Source organism: Phascolarctos cinereus, unplaced genomic scaffold (genome assembly GCF_003287225.1).
Source record: "Phascolarctos cinereus isolate Bilbo 61053 unplaced genomic scaffold, phaCin_HiC Scaffold_2;HRSCAF=192, whole genome shotgun sequence".
NCBI classification, from domain to species: domain Eukaryota; kingdom Metazoa; phylum Chordata; class Mammalia; order Diprotodontia; family Phascolarctidae; genus Phascolarctos; species Phascolarctos cinereus.
This window is the reverse complement of record NW_027555625.1, coordinates 316,146,047-316,161,422: the sequence shown is the minus strand read 5'-3', so window position 1 is coordinate 316,161,422 and position 15,376 is coordinate 316,146,047. Positions and strand designations below refer to the sequence as shown.

Below are 15,376 nucleotides of genomic sequence, written 5' to 3'. Positions count from 1 at the left end.
TCTACTTTGCTGGGGAAGTAGCTCAAACCTAGGCCCTTGGGTGGCTAGCAGAGCCATTTTTAGGAATGCTGTACTAACAATATCAAAAAATAGTGATGAAGGGACAGCTAGGGGGCACAGTGGAAGTCAGAGGACCTGAGTTCAAATCTGGCCTTACACCAAACACTTGACACTTACTAGCTGTGTGACCCTAGGCAAGTCACTTAACCCCAATTGCCTTAAAAAAGAAAAGAAGAGAAAGAAAAGAAAAGAAATAGAGATGAGACACATAAAACAGTAGGAAGAGTAAACCAAGTTCTCTCCTTTGCACTGTTGTTACTGAGCTTAACACGGTGCCTGGCACATACTAGGTACTTAGGAGATGTTTATTGATCGGTTGATTGGCTGAGCTGCCTGCTACCAGAAAAAGATGTCTGTAATTGTTAGATAGACACCTGTGGCCAGTCAAATACAATTGTGTTTGTTTTTCTCAGTCAGCGTAAAAATGGACAGAAGAGAGTAGACATGCCTACCTTCTTCCTTTCCCAGATTTAATGCCAGAATGGAAAGCAATAGTGTGGTGGAAAGAGGGCTGCATTTCACACCAGGGTGTGAGTTCAAGAGTAGTCGCCACAAAGAACTTTTACCATCTTGTTTCCAATGAGTGAAGTCAACAAGCATTAATTGAGTGCCCAGTATGTTCCTATTACTGTGCTAAGTACTAGGGATACAGAGACAGAAAAGCAGTACCTTTTCTCAAGGAGCCTCCATTCTAACGGGAGAAGACAACATATAAAAGGAAAGAAAAAAGTGAGAGTGGGGAGTAGTAGGAGGAGTGTATCCTGAAGGGCAATGAAGGAGTGAATATGACTGAAGGGGACACTTTCTTTAAAATGTAAGTTAGCCAATCAAAGAGTTCAATCTTAGGAGCAAAGGGTGAGAAGGCTAGACAGTTGCTTCAAGGCACTTCTCCCACATCAGTTATCATGCCTTGGCAGTAGTTATGCTCGTTTATACAGTTACAGTATAGTTCTGGAAAGCTGGATGTAATATACACTCTTAGACCTCTAACTATGGCAGGGTTACCAAGGTTTTTTCCCTGGGTGCTAAAAAAATCAATTCCCCCATGGTTACAGAGGGAGCAGAGAGGGATACACACATGAGAACATGGCAGTAGGGAAAGACAGGAATACCAGCACTAGCCCCCCACACTCGGGGACCTCTTTCTTTCCTTGTACTTAGCTCCTGGCTTAATTACTAAAACCTGTCTACTTTGGCAAATAGGACTTACACTTTCACCAGAGTCCAGAAAGTGGTAGATGGGCATCTCCTTTTTTTTTTCATAGATCTTATAATTATCCTCTAATCCAGGTCAAGGATGGACAAGGAGTATAGAAGTGAGAATGGTGGATAGTTCCTGAATCATAGTGTTGGAGGATTATGGCATGCCTGAGCCAAAGGATCGATAGAGGATGCTAGCGAGGTCAAGCCCCTCCATTTATAAATGAAGAAACTGAGGCCCAGAATGAGGAAGAAACCTATCCAGTATCTCACAGCGATTTAGTGGCAGAATTCTGCGGTGAATGATGTGTCTGAGCCCATGGTAAGGGAAGGCATGGGGTTGCCCCAACACCAAGTAGAATCCTTGAAGTGTGGACCTGACCATTCATACTGGCCTTTACAAGGAGGCCCTTAGGACTTCCCTCCTCAGGGAAAGAAAGGCTTGGACAGGAGACCTAGCACAAGAGGACCTACAGAGCGATGGGTCTTCACGTCAGCAGGGAGGACATGGTCTCCTGCCCCATCCCCTGCAGAGAAGGGTTGGGGAAGCCATCTGATTAGGATGAAGGCATGGTGTTGCCATTAGCTTCCATCCCCTTCCTGCTTTGTGAGAGTCCCATCCCTTCTTCTCAATGTCTGGGTCAACATAAGAGTTGCAGGAGGCAGTTGTTAAGAGCTACATGTGGATGGAAGAGTGAGGTGAGGGTGGTGTCACGTGGGGGTCTATGCCTTTCACTTTGGCCACACGTGGCCTAGTAATGAAGTACTCCCTGCTGCTCCCCACAACTAAGCCCTCCCCTTCCCCATCCATGGTGCTGTGGAGACCATGTGGCCACACACTCACCTGGCCCCAAGTCAGGAATGCTACTTTAAGCTCCAAATTGAACTGTCTTTGTTCAGAAGATCTTGACCCTTTGCCACTTCTCCTCCCCTCTGCCTAGGCTAGGCCTTACTCATCATTAGCAGGAAGGAAGAGAGATAAGCATCTGGCATATTGCCTCTTTGCCAACATGGCAGGGGGGTGGGTGGAAGAGAGAGGCAGGTAGATATGTCAAACGTCTCAAATCTCTACCTCATCTCCCCCCATATGCCCACACCCACATGTGCACACTTGGGGCCTCTGGACTGGCTAGACTTTGCTTAACTACTTAACAACAATGATTAGTTAACCTTGGAAGCTATCTGATGGTGCCCTGGGATAAGCTTCTTCCCCATCCTGCATGGCAAGGGGTGCCCTGTGCCACTTCAACTGAAGACACCTTCTGTACCTCTTGCCTAGGGACAAAAATTCCTAGTTTTAGCTCTGTGTGTTTTCCTTTCAAGAAGACTTATAAATATGCTTTTGTGGGTCTGCAGTGCATATCCACGGAAGAAAGAAATCACAGAAATTCAGGAGTGAGGAAGAAGAACGAGGGAAATGGGCTATAAAAGCATCTACATAGCACTTTAAACGTATGTGTGTGTATGTGTGTGTGTGTGCATACACACATAATCTCAAAAAGAAAAGATAAACATCTTTAAAAATAAAGATCGTCCTGTTTTTCTATACTAAATTGGGTTGTGGTTGTTGTTTTGGCCTTTTTTTTGGGGGGGGGGGTGAGGCAATCGGGGTTAAGGTGACTTGCCCAGGGTCACACAGCTAGTAAGTTTCAAGTGTTGAGGCCAGAGGTGAACTCAGGTCCTTCTGACTCCAAGGCCAGAGCTCTATCTACTGTGCCACCTAACAGCCCCCACAGAATTGGATTTTTGATGAAAAATGTTAGGTTGAAAAAACGGTTGGCTGGTTGCGGCCTAATCAGAGACCCTGAATGTCTCAATCATTCCCAGAACCCTGAATGTCAGAGGTGGCCTTAGGACAAAGACCACAGATTATTTGGGCTGGGAGGGTCTGAGAACACCAACCTAGAATGCCACCTTTAGAAGGAACCTTAGGGAATACCTAGTTCAGCGCCTTTATCTTTATGAAGACTCAGGATGATTACGTGATTTGCTCAAGGTCACACAGTTAGTAGAAGAATCAGGACAGGCACCCAAGCCTCACGGGGCTGTTAATTCAGTGCTCGGTCCGTGACACCGTGCTGCCAACATCAACAACCTGCTATTTTCATTCAGAGATCACCCCAGCACCAGCAGCCAAAACAGAATCAACAGAGCTGGGAGAGAATAAGGCAGGTGTGCTGATCCAGACCCCAGACCCACCTCTCTGCCTGGGGGGAGTTAAACAATGCCACCAGTGCAGGGACAAACATGTTTATTGATAAGTTAGAACGTCTACAGACTAGAAAGTTCTTGTGTTCTCCCACTTTCAGCTCCCTTAAAGTCTGATTTAGGAGCAAACTTGGTGATCTCTCCTTCTGCCATCGTCTCTGTCTCCTCTGACTTTCTTTTACGGATGTGTCTGCTGAGCCAAGAGCGGCAGATATTCTAGAATTAGGAAGACATGATCCAGAGTGCACCCTAGAAGAGGACAAATCAAACCAGCGACCTGGATGAGAAGACTATGTCTAGCACATACGGCAGAGATCTATGAATTTATTGGTGGAAGTATTCATTCCACCTGTATGAGTCACAACCTTCTATGCCCTAGCAGATTGTCATTAAGAATCACTATGGCTAAAAACAAGTAATACTCCAGTGACCAGCCTTCTGGCCTCTCTCTGAACCATCTAGGCTATCCTCAAATGGCAGACAGCCTCTCACCCAGCTGTAGCTACTCTCCTGTACTTTGGTAGGCCCAAAGATTAACAAATAGATGGGATCTTAGAAATAATCTAGTCCAATTATCAAATCTTGTAAATGAGGAAACTGAGGTCAAGTGACTTGTCCACGTTCCACACGGTCATTTTACTAAGTGGCAAAGTATAGATTGAAACCCAGGTCCTCTAACACTAAGTCCAGAATTCTTTCTATTGTGCCATGCTACTTGCTTTGAAAGTTCATTATTACTGGATACAACTCCTCTGATAATACTGTCTGAAGGATATGAATTTTCCTAAACTGGGAAGGTTATCTAGGCTGCAGGCTGAGGGCTAAGAGCCTTCCTCAGAGTAAATAATGCTGCTAAGGACAGAGCAGGATCAGCTGACTGAGACCTGATAGACAGTCAGACTGACAAGTAGCCTAGTCTCTATGGCCATGGCAAAGATGGAAATTTGAGGCCATGTCATTGCTTTGATTTCCCCCTGAGTTGCCTGATCAGCTGAAGCTTACACTTGTCTCTGAATTGTTGTGGCCAAGTTCAGTGTTGTGTGATGTATTGGTGGTGGTGGTGGTGGTGGTGGTGGTGGGGTGTGTGTGTGTGTGTGTGTGTGTGTGTGTGTGTGTGTGCGTATGTGTGTGTATGGCTTTCTCATGTGAGGCAGCATAAGGTTCAGTGGAAAGAAGATGAGACACCGGCTGTGCTGCTTTTGGACTTCTTTGGATCTCTCTATCATGCCTTCCTTCCTCAGGAAACCTATCATTGGGAAATCTCATTATCCTGTTGAGACTGAGTCTGCCTAGTTCTCACATTTCATCAATATGCTCCTCTAATTGACCCTCTGATTGGAGGGGCAGGGTCTTGAGCTTCAGGATGGGGCTCAGCATAGTTTTTCTCCACATTTCCCATCAGTTACACTGACTTTGGAACTTCACTGGAACTCTCTACCATGTCCCTGTGCTTGGCACCTTCTCCACTACTCTTCTTAAGGTTACTCTCCTACTTTTCAGCTTCCTTTTGTGTATTATCTAGAGGCAGCTAGTGGCACAGTAGATAGAGTGTCAGGCCTGGAGTCAGGAAGATCTGACTTCAAACCTTCCTCAGACAGTTACTAACTGCCTAACCCTGAACAAGTCACTTAACCTCTGTTTACCCCATTTTCCTCATCTTTAAAGTGGGGATAATAGCATCTACCTCCCAAGGTTATTGTGGGGATCAAATGAGATAAATAATTGTAAAACACTTAGCATAATGTCTGGCACATAGGTGCTATATAAATTTGTTTTTATTATTATTATTATCTTACCCTGTTAGATTGTAAGCTCATTGAGGGCAGGAACTGTCTTTGATTTTATTTGTATTTGTATTTCCTACACTTACCAGAGTGTCTGGCTTATAATAGGTGCTTAATAAATGTTTATTGATTGATTGATTTGATTTGGGAATCCAGAGCACTAAATTCTAGTCTCAGTTTGATTTGCTATGTGACTTTGGGTAAGTGGCTTTCCTTCTCTGTGCCTCCAAGATCAATATTCTTTCCCCTTCACTATAAGGTCTCCCTAAAACAGCAGTATCAGGAACTACCAGAATGTCTTACCCACCTGGATAGGAGTCACTTTCATTTCATCATATCCAAAGTTCTTAAAGTGGGACAAGGAAATTCCATATCGCAATAAACCTTAAGCAAAGCACATGTGTTTGAGTAGGAGAAGAGGGCCATCCCCAGGAATCCACCATTTGCATTTTAGGAATCTCGGATTCTTAGGACAGGCCCTGAAAGTTCCACAGTGGAGGTATCCTCACTCCTACCAACGTGGGCCTCCCTGACACCCTGCTCTCCCAGCTTCCCAGGACCCTTCTCTCCCTATTCATTCCTTTGAGCAGCTCATGAGAAAGGCGCCACCTTTTGATATCTTTTTTCTGTTTCAAGCCCCTTGATGACTCCCCATGGCCTACAAGATAAAATCCTCTACCTTTGCTTGATCTGTTCCCTATGGAATCTCCTTTCTCTCCCTTTTCCACTGTGGGATTCCTACCCCTCCTTTAAAACCCAACTCAAATGCATATTCTGTAGGTAGGTCTCTGATCTCTCCTTCCCCCTTCACCATTTCATAAAATATATTCTTCCTGAAATGTCACTTAGCATCTTATTTGACCCTCTAATGCACTTATATAATAAATATTGCATATTGTAGCTATCTAGCTTTGCATTTTATTCCATGCTAAACTATGAGTTCTATAAGGAGAGGAATTATATCTTAATGCTATTTATCTGCCTTAATACCTAGGACAAGGCCCTGTGTACAATATGCACTTAATAAGTATTGATTGGCATTTGAGGCCTTCAAAATCTGGTACAATCTCCCTCCATCCATTTATTTCCAGCTTTAGGTCCCAATTACTTGACCTACAACCATTATGCACACATTCTTGCCTCCTGGCCATTGCTCAAGATGTTCCCCTCCCACTGTTCCTGCTTTCTCTCTAACGCTACCCATCCTTCAAAGTCCAGCTAACATCTTGCCCCCTCCAGGAAGCCTTCTCTGACTACCTTGGCCATGACAGGCTTAACCTCCTCTGACCACCTTGAGTGGCTATGCTTACCATTCTGGTTTGGCAACAACACAGCGAGTAAGATTTCGTTTATCACGTTTCCCATAAGTTCAGGCTGCAACAAAAAAAAATGAAGCCTTGCACTCCTGTCCATGCAGTGTTTCTTCTCCATAGCCCTGTAGGCTTCAGATAATCCCAGAGGAAACAGGCAAGAGAGAATATGTATGAGGGATTTGATGGGGTGGGGAGGAGGGGACAGTGGATGACTCAATGAAGCTTATCCCTACTGCTAAGTAGAACAACTTAAATCTTGTGTCCTGTGGTGGGTAAGGGAGAAGATCATATATGAAAGTTGGTACATTCCTACTGTTGGTGGTGAGGAAGTTAGGAAGCCTTAATGGTGGTCCCAGGGCAAGGAGGAGGGAGAGAACAGAAGATGGCACCATCATAGGCTTTGTCAGGCTTCCTACGTTGTTCCACTGCCCCTGGCATATAGATGTGGCCTAAGAAGAGATCTCTCCTAGGAGTCCAACCCAAGAGAGGAAATGTCTGTAAATTCTTCTTGGATTACCCTAGTTCAGGTGCTGCCTCCTCCACAAAGGCTCTGATCCCTTCCTGGGGAGGGGATTTCTCATAGCCTTTGGACTGTCCTGTCTTTTGTCCTCATCATACTCTACCTTGTAAATGCTCATTTGTGCATACATAGTATAGACTATAGGCTCCTTAAATGGCAGAGACCATGCCGTTTCGTATGTTTGTGCAGCCCAGTACCAACCACATAGTCCTAAACATAGTAGACACTTAGATGTTTGTTGTTTTGAATTGAAGTCATGACCTTGGCCTTGGGAATCATAGACTGTCAGAGAATACAGGGTCCTTAAAGATCTATCATATAAGTGAATTAGAGGTTCAGACAAGGTCCTAAATGACGTTTGAGGGAGAACATAGAGATCTAGTGGTCTAAGTGTCTTATCTTAGCAATGGTGACACTATGACCCAGGGAGGAACGCTCCCAACTTCACTGAGGCCAAATGTCCATGAGTAATGTGAGCCAGCTTGATGAGGAGAGGAAAAGCCCTGCCCGGGAAGAGTTGTGGGTTCAAATCCCAACATTTGGACAGACTGATCTGGGTCTGTGTGTCCTTAGACAAGTAGCTCTCTTTATCTGGGGCTCAGTTTTTCCCTACCTTAACTTCCCCTCCCCACCTCATGACCCAGATAAAAGTCCCTTTGGCAGAAAGCTGACCATCAGCTTCCCACACTTAAGAAGTCACCATAATTTGACCTGAGAAGTCCAGGACCTGGGACTGGCTGATAGAGACTCAATTAAATGACCTCTAAGATACTTTCCAGATTCAATGGTTCATGCTTTTTACTCTAAGTGGAGAATATAGACGATGGTTTACGTAAGTCAGACCTAAAACCCCGTCCAAGAAGAAGTACTCTTGTTTGTTCCTGTTCTTAGCATTTGGATGATGGTCAGCACTCAGGACTTGGGTTGGAATGGAATTAATCCAGATGCATGGTCCCCAGGACCTGAAGTGCCTGGGTCATATGATGTCTGGAAAAAGCTGGTCTTAGACAATCATGGAGACTTCTGTGTTTTCCTTGAATGAGTCCATTTTTAGGGAAAAGGGATTGTGTCCCACTGTGACTCCAGCCCAAGCTTTCCCTCCAGTCTGATGGACGCTGGACCTAACACTGACCAAATCAAAGACTTACGCTGAACAAGCCTGTTTCCGAGCTCATCAGCTGGATTTGATCAGAGCTGTAACAGAAGAGCCAATGTCAGGATGATCTTTGAGGACGGGAACTATGACTTATTTAAATTTCCAATGCCCCTCAACACCTAATACAAGGATTTACAGAGAGAAGGTATTTAATAAAGGTTTGTTGGATGAACAAATGAGTGAGTGAAGTTTTATGTTTTTACCTGATTCCACTGAGGTTGAGAAAGAGTCTGTTCCCTTTAGTGTAGAACTGACCTTCAGAGCGGGCTTCCTGTAAAAAAAAAAAAGTCATCATAATTTGACCTGAAAAGTCAGAGACCTTGAGTGAAAGCAACTTTTTAAAAATAGGAGTTTAAGGGGCAGCTAGGTGGTGCAGTGGATAGAGTACTGGCCCTGGAGTCAGGAGGACCTGAATTCAAATCCGGCTTCAGACACTTGACACTTACTAACTGTATGACCCTGGGTAAGTCACTTAACCCCATTGCCTAGCCAAAAAAAGACAAAAAAAAAAACCCAAAACAAATAAAAATAGGAGCCTAAGGGGCTAATGGAGCAGGGGATAGCTTCTGTAGGAGACTAAGGCAAAGGTCAAAAGTTCAAGTACCACATCAAGAAGTCAGCTCCTATCCTGTCTTCAGAGGAGTTAATGGTCATAGAGGCATTTTGTAGAGTGGTAAAACAGAAGGAATCTTAGATTTAGAGTCAGGGATCCTGAGTTCGAATCCTTACTATTTTAATTACTGCTTATGTGACCCTGAACAAGTCACTTTACCTCTCTCAATTTCCTCATCTGTCAAATTATGGGAGTGGACTAGTCAACCTCTAACATCTCTCTTCAAGCTCTGCCATGACTGAGGGCCATACTACTTACGATGCTCAAAGTGAAAAGAGGCTGGGTGGCTTGGTTGGTAGCAAACACCTGAAACACAACCAGCTGGGCTACACTGGCACTGCCAGCTTTCAGGCAGATATGTGGATGGTGCCGGGTGAAGATCTTCACAATCTGAGTTGGTCCCAACTGTACGGAAGCCTAGATAATGATAACAACTCATGTACATCTAGACTCTTTCAGTTTCTACAGCCCTTCTTCACAACAACCTGGTGAGGTATATAGCACGTGAATTTATTATCGCCCTTTGAGAGATGAGTCAATTAGGGCCCAGAGGAAAAATGACTTAATTTTCCTTATAATCCTCTCATTGGGTACATAGCCAGTCTATGAGGAATGCAGGACAGGGGTATGATTATTTCCATTTTGCAGATGTGGAAAGTGAGACTCAAAGTAGGGTTCCATAAGGATAACTCTATACCCTAGAGATGGGTAGCTCCAGGGACCAGGATCACTTGAAGCAAGCCTGGAAACATCACTTTTAGAGGGGAGGGTACAAGCTTAGGACACAAGGAACAGGAAGACAAACTGTGGGGTAGTACAAGGAGAAGACTTGGAAGATTGGGGAAAGGGAGAATATGTTGGAGAATATGTTATTTTCTCTACTAGTTTGGGGACTATAGCTGACTTTTGATTTGTTACATAAATGTACAGGTGGAGGAGCCATGGATACTCCTTCTACCTCTCCTCACCCCAGTACACAATCCAAAATTTCTGAAGGGAAAATTTAATTAACTGCTGCTCTCTCATCTGAAAACCCCCACTGAGTGCATTTGTTCTGCTAACTTTGGTTTCCAGAAGAGGAAAAAAATGAAAAAAGCAAATAAAAATCGAGCTGATCTATAACGGAAAGAGCACTTGGTTTAGAATTGAAGGAAATGAGTTTGAATTTCAGCTCTCCAGCTGTGACCCTGGACAAGTCATTTCTCCTCTCTGGGCCTCAGTTTCCTTATCTGTAAAATGAAAGGGTTGGACTAAAGTATCTCTACCATCTCTTCTAATGCAGATAGTTTATGTTCTAAGAGTTCTTCCAGGATCAAACCTTCTACTCCTAGTTAAAAAACAAAAACAGCTCAAGAAAGGTTGGGTTTATTTAAAATCCTCTCCCCTTTTCCATCTGCAGTCTCAGCCTAGATGGAAAGATCTGGGCTCACAAAGATGGTTCTAGGAGCCTCCAACAGGAAACAACAAACATTTCTATATCATTCTTCAACTCCAGGGTATAAGAAGAAAAAGTGGACTCCAAATCCCTTTTTCATTACAGAAAACTCTCCCTATGGCAACTGAATTCCCAAAATCACCCTGTTCTGTCAGAGATATTTTTCCTCCCATCATTAATGGAGATTGAACTTTAATTGCTGCCATATATCCTAGTTAGGTTGAAGGCCTCTGGGATTACAATTACCTAGATGACAAGTCACTACTTTGCATTTATTTGGAAGGCAGGCTAATAGCTGCATTTAAACTCAACTTCCTTCTTCTCTAGTTCACTCATTCCTGCCTAGTGGTTTTCCTTCAGCTTCCCAAACTATCGTCTATACAATACCCATCATTATGATAAAGTAAAAAGAACCTTGGATTTGGAATCAGGTGGCCCAAGCTTGCATCCTGGATTGATCCACCATTTTAGTGCTAGCTCTTTATAAACCTTAAAGTGCTAAGCAAATGCTAGCCATTATATGAACTTGGGTAAGTCACTCCCCCTCCGCCCCCAACTCTCTCTCTCTCTCCTCTCTCTCTCTCTCTCTCTTCTCTCTCTCTCTCTCTCTCTCTCTCTGTCTCTCTCTCTCTGTCTCTCTCTCTCTCTGTCTCTCTGTCTCTCTCTCTCTCTCTCTCTCTCTCTCTCTCTCTCTCTCTCTCTCTCTCTCTTTCTCTCTCTTATCTAACCCTCAATTTTCTCAACTATAAAAGGTGGATGATACTTTATTTGTACTACCTACTTCACAGGGCTACTATAAGGAAAATGTTTCATTTTTTACAGCCAATATCTGCTGTCCTTTGTCACTTCTACCAACTGCTCTGCTCCTAGTTCCACCCTCAGTACAATCCTTCTCCTTCTTCTTCATGATACCCCTTCAGAAATTGGACGTCACTGACTGTCCTTGAAGTCTTTCCTAACTTCCTTCCTTTCCTCCCCTTGACGTAGCTAAACACCCCTAGTTTTTATAACTATTCCTCATGTAACTATGGCTCATCTATGTCATACCAGCCAGCACAGGTTAAGCTAATTTGTATCTATTCTTCGATCTATGAACCAATGTGTGTGTGTGTGTGTGTGTGTGTGTGTGTGTGTGTCTTCAGAGACAATGGTCATCCCTCTGAAAGCTTTGGTGGACAGCAAATCTTCTGGAGAGGGAAGCAGAGCTGAGAAGATACTGAGCCCAGAGAATGGGGTCACAAACATCCCATTAGAAGGATATCTTAGACAGTAACAGTTGGTTTGACCCTAGGCTCCTTGAGCCAGTCCCTTCAGGGAGCAACTGCAGACAGACAGACACTTTACTTAAGAGATGTGGGAAATGATATAGAGAATAGACTAACCTTTGTGTTGATTTGATTGAGGACTGATTTCAGTTGATGAGCCAACTCAGGAAACTAAGGATAAAAGGAGACCAAAGCTTGTTAGAAGTTGAGTGATACCAGAAAACTGCTTTACTGATTGTATGACCTTAGGAAGTCCCTTCCTCTCTCTGGGCCTCAATTTCCTCATCTATAAAATGAGGGTAAGATTCTCTAAGGTGTCATCTAATACTCAAACTTATGGCAATAATGAATTAATGGATGAATTGGAATGGAATAGAAAATAGAGAACAGAAAATCAATTTTTCTGTTACAATGAGATCAAGGAGATAGTATTCTGGATAGTTCCCCATTTTTGGAGCTAGAGATAGTTCATAGGATAAGAGTTAGAAGGCAACTCAAGGGTTGTATGGTTCAAACCATATACAAACATGAATATTTCCAAGGCATACTCATCCACGCTGCTCACTCATACCACCAATCCAATGCGCAATTGTGAAGTACCGGTGCCTACTTCGTATCCCACAAGTCAGACAGTCAACAAGCATTTATCAGACATTTACTACACGTAGGGCATTGTGCTAAGCTCCAAGAAGAGGGAAAAAAAAGTTCAAACAACAGTCCTTGCTCCCAAGGAGCTCACACTATATGATAAGGAAGATAACATAGACATAAGTAGGTAGAGTAAATAGCAGGCAATCTCACAAGAGAAGGAACTAGAGCTGGAGGGACTGGAACAACTTCCTGCAGAATATAGGATTTGAGTTAATTCTCAAATGAAACTGGGGACATGAGGAGGCAGCACTTATGAAGGAGACCATTCTAAGCATGGGGGACAGCCAGTGCCAAAAGCACAGATACAGGAATGGAATGTCCTGTGTGAAGATTAGCACATAGGCCAGTGTAGTTGGACCATGAAGCATACAGAGAAGAGCCACATGTAAAAAAGAGTAATATGTAAGAAGGAATAGTGACTTATGAGAGTGGAAATAAAGGTAGGAAGCGACTTGGTCACAAAGAACTTTAAATGTGAAACAGAGGACTAGAGTTTATTGAGTGAGAGAGTTACATGGTTAGATCAACACTTTGGGAAAATCACACTGACAGCTGAGGGGAGGGTGGCCTGGAGTGGGGAGATATTTGAAATTTGAGAGCAATTAGAAGATTTGCAGTAATCTAGGTGTGAGGTGATGAGGGACTGTATACCATGGTGGTGTGAATGAAGAAAAGGAAACTTATATGAGAAATACTGGAAAGGCAGAAATAACGATAACATCAGCAATAAATGGAGAGTGAGAGTGAGGGGTTGACAATGATACTAAGGTTATAATCATGGGTTTCTAGGGGAATGATAGTGCTCTAGATAGTAACAGACAAGTAACAGACGACAGAAAGGAAAGATTTGAAGGAAAGATAATAAGTTCTGCTTTGTGCCGCTGAGTCTGATATGTGACTCAGTATGGTACAACTGGTTCAAGATGCCTAAAAGACAGCTGGTGATATAGGATATAATTCAGAAGAAAGATTAGAACTGTGTATGTGTGTGTGTGTGTGTGTATAAAATATAGAGATAGATATGAATATGGATATAGATGTTCATATATATATATATATATATATATATATATATATATATATACATACATACATATTTATAATCTGGGGATCATCTACCTTGAGATGATCATTGAAGTCATGGATACTAATGAGATCATCAAGTGATATAATATAGAAGGAAAAGAGAAGAGGACCTAGACAAACATGGAGGACAAACATGGTCACCATATGTGATATGGATGAAGAATTAGCAAAGGAAACTGAGAAGGAGTGGTCGGACAGGAGGAATAGCAAGAGAAGATGGTACTACAACAGCCTATGGGAGAGAATATATCCAGGAGGAGATCATCAATAGTGTCGAAGGCTGCAGAGAGATCAAGAAGGATGAAGAATGAGAAAAGGTCTTTAGATCTGGTAATTAAGAGATCACTGGTAGCTTTGGAGAGAGTAGTTTCAACTGAACAATGAGGTCAGAAATGAGATTTCAGATGATTTGAAACAAAATTAAAAGAGAGGAAGTGAGGGCAACAAGAATATATAGCTTTCTCAAGGAATTTAGCAGAGAAAGGAAGGAGAGGTATAGGATTATGGCCTGCAAGGAAGGTAAGTTCAAGGGAGGGTTATTAAAAGGTGGGAGAAGCTTGGGTGTGTTTGTAGGCACCAAGGAAGAAGCCACTGGACAGAGGCTGAAGATAAGAGAGAGAGTAGAAGTGATAACAGGGACAGTCTGCTGGAGAAGATGGGAGAGATGGGATTGAGAATACACATAGAGGGGTAAGGGGGCTTACCCCTCTCTGTCTGGTTCAAACCATACATGAACATGAATAGCCTCCATGGCATAATCATCCAAGCTGCTTACTCACATCACCAATTCAAGGAGCAATTGTGAATAGGTAGCTTAATGGAGAGAGCACTGAGCTTGAAGCCAGGAAGACTCATTTTCATGAGTTCAAATCAGGATTCAGACAACTGAATTTGGAGGAGTGGGGATGACATAACACATTTATAGATAAATCAATAGAAAACATAACATGGTAAATTCAAAGGGCTCTCATTGTTTGTGGAGGGAATAGTCTGATGGCAGGAGAATCAAGACAGGCTTCCTGGGGGAAGTGGCCTTTAAAGAGAGTTTTGAATGGAGCTAAGAATTCCATGACGCTCAGGTGAGAGAGGTGGACCTCTGGCCACTGGGGGCAGTCTTTGCAAAGTCATAGCAACAGGAGATTAAATGTAAGGGGAATAATAAACAATAAGACTGAAAAGGTAGATTACAGCCAGACTATAAAGGATTTTAGATGTCAAGCAGAAGAGTTTGAATTCCATCCTAGAGGAAAGAAGGGATCACTGAACATTCTTGAGCAGGTGAGTGACATGACTGAGACTCTGTTTTCAGAAAAAAAACTCACTTTGGTAATTGTGTAGAGGATGGATTGGAAAGGGAAGACCCTGGAATCTGAAAGTCCAATGAAGAGACTACTGCTGTACTCCAGGTGACAGGTGATGGGGGCCTCCATTAGGGTAGTGTCTGTGTGGGTGGAGATTAGGTGAAGGATGGATGAAATACTGTAGGAGATTTTCTCTTCCTCTCACAATGGAGGGAACTTTAGAAGGGGGTTGTCTAAAAAAAAAAGTCAGCTGTTGCAGTGGATAGAATGCTGGGCTTGGAGTCAGGAAATCCTGAGTTCAAATCTGATCTCAAGGTACTTACTAGCTGTGTGACCTTGGGCAAGTCATTTAGTCTGTTTGCCTCAGTTTCTTCAAGTAGAATGTGGGGATAATAATAGCACCTATCTCCCAGGGTTGTTATGAGGATTAAATGAGATGATATTTGTAAAGAGCTTAGTAAGTGATTAATATATCCTCATTTTCTTCCTTTTACCAGATGGAAAGTTGAGATGGATGCTCTTTTAAGTCTCCTCAAACTCTTCGATGCTCTGATTGCACCCACACATCGTAGGCAGCCCATCCATAAGGCGGGACTTCCTTACCACAGAGTCCAGAAGAACTGTTAGCTCCCCCGAGGGCAGCAGTGCCTCAATGATGGTGTTCACCACATTCTGTCTCACTATGAAATTTAACCCAAAGTCATCCAACCTGGACAATGTCAGAGAGCTCAGAGAATCATTGAAGACCTTGATCAGCTTTCCTGCTGGGTCCTGAAACTTAACC

At 43.2% G+C, this 15,376-nt stretch overlaps 1 protein-coding gene across 1 annotated transcript in view; it reads right to left on the bottom strand.

Annotated features, from left to right (window-relative positions):
* Window positions 1-3,494: 3,494 nt before the first annotated feature.
* BPIFB1 (BPI fold containing family B member 1) overlaps window positions 3,495-15,376 on the bottom strand; it is a 36,127-nt gene continuing 24,245 nt past the window's right edge. The window contains exons 10-17 of the mRNA XM_078149083.1: window positions 15,196-15,375; window positions 11,672-11,725; window positions 9,113-9,271; window positions 8,445-8,512; window positions 8,234-8,279; window positions 6,563-6,626; window positions 5,560-5,636; window positions 3,495-3,717 (exon numbers count right to left, since the gene is read on the bottom strand). Coding sequence (XP_078005209.1) covers window positions 3,691-3,717; window positions 5,560-5,636; window positions 6,563-6,626; window positions 8,234-8,279; window positions 8,445-8,512; window positions 9,113-9,271; window positions 11,672-11,725; window positions 15,196-15,375 — 675 coding nt within the window. The 3' untranslated portion in view covers window positions 3,495-3,690. The remainder of the gene's footprint in view (window positions 3,718-5,559; window positions 5,637-6,562; window positions 6,627-8,233; window positions 8,280-8,444; window positions 8,513-9,112; window positions 9,272-11,671; window positions 11,726-15,195; window position 15,376) is intronic.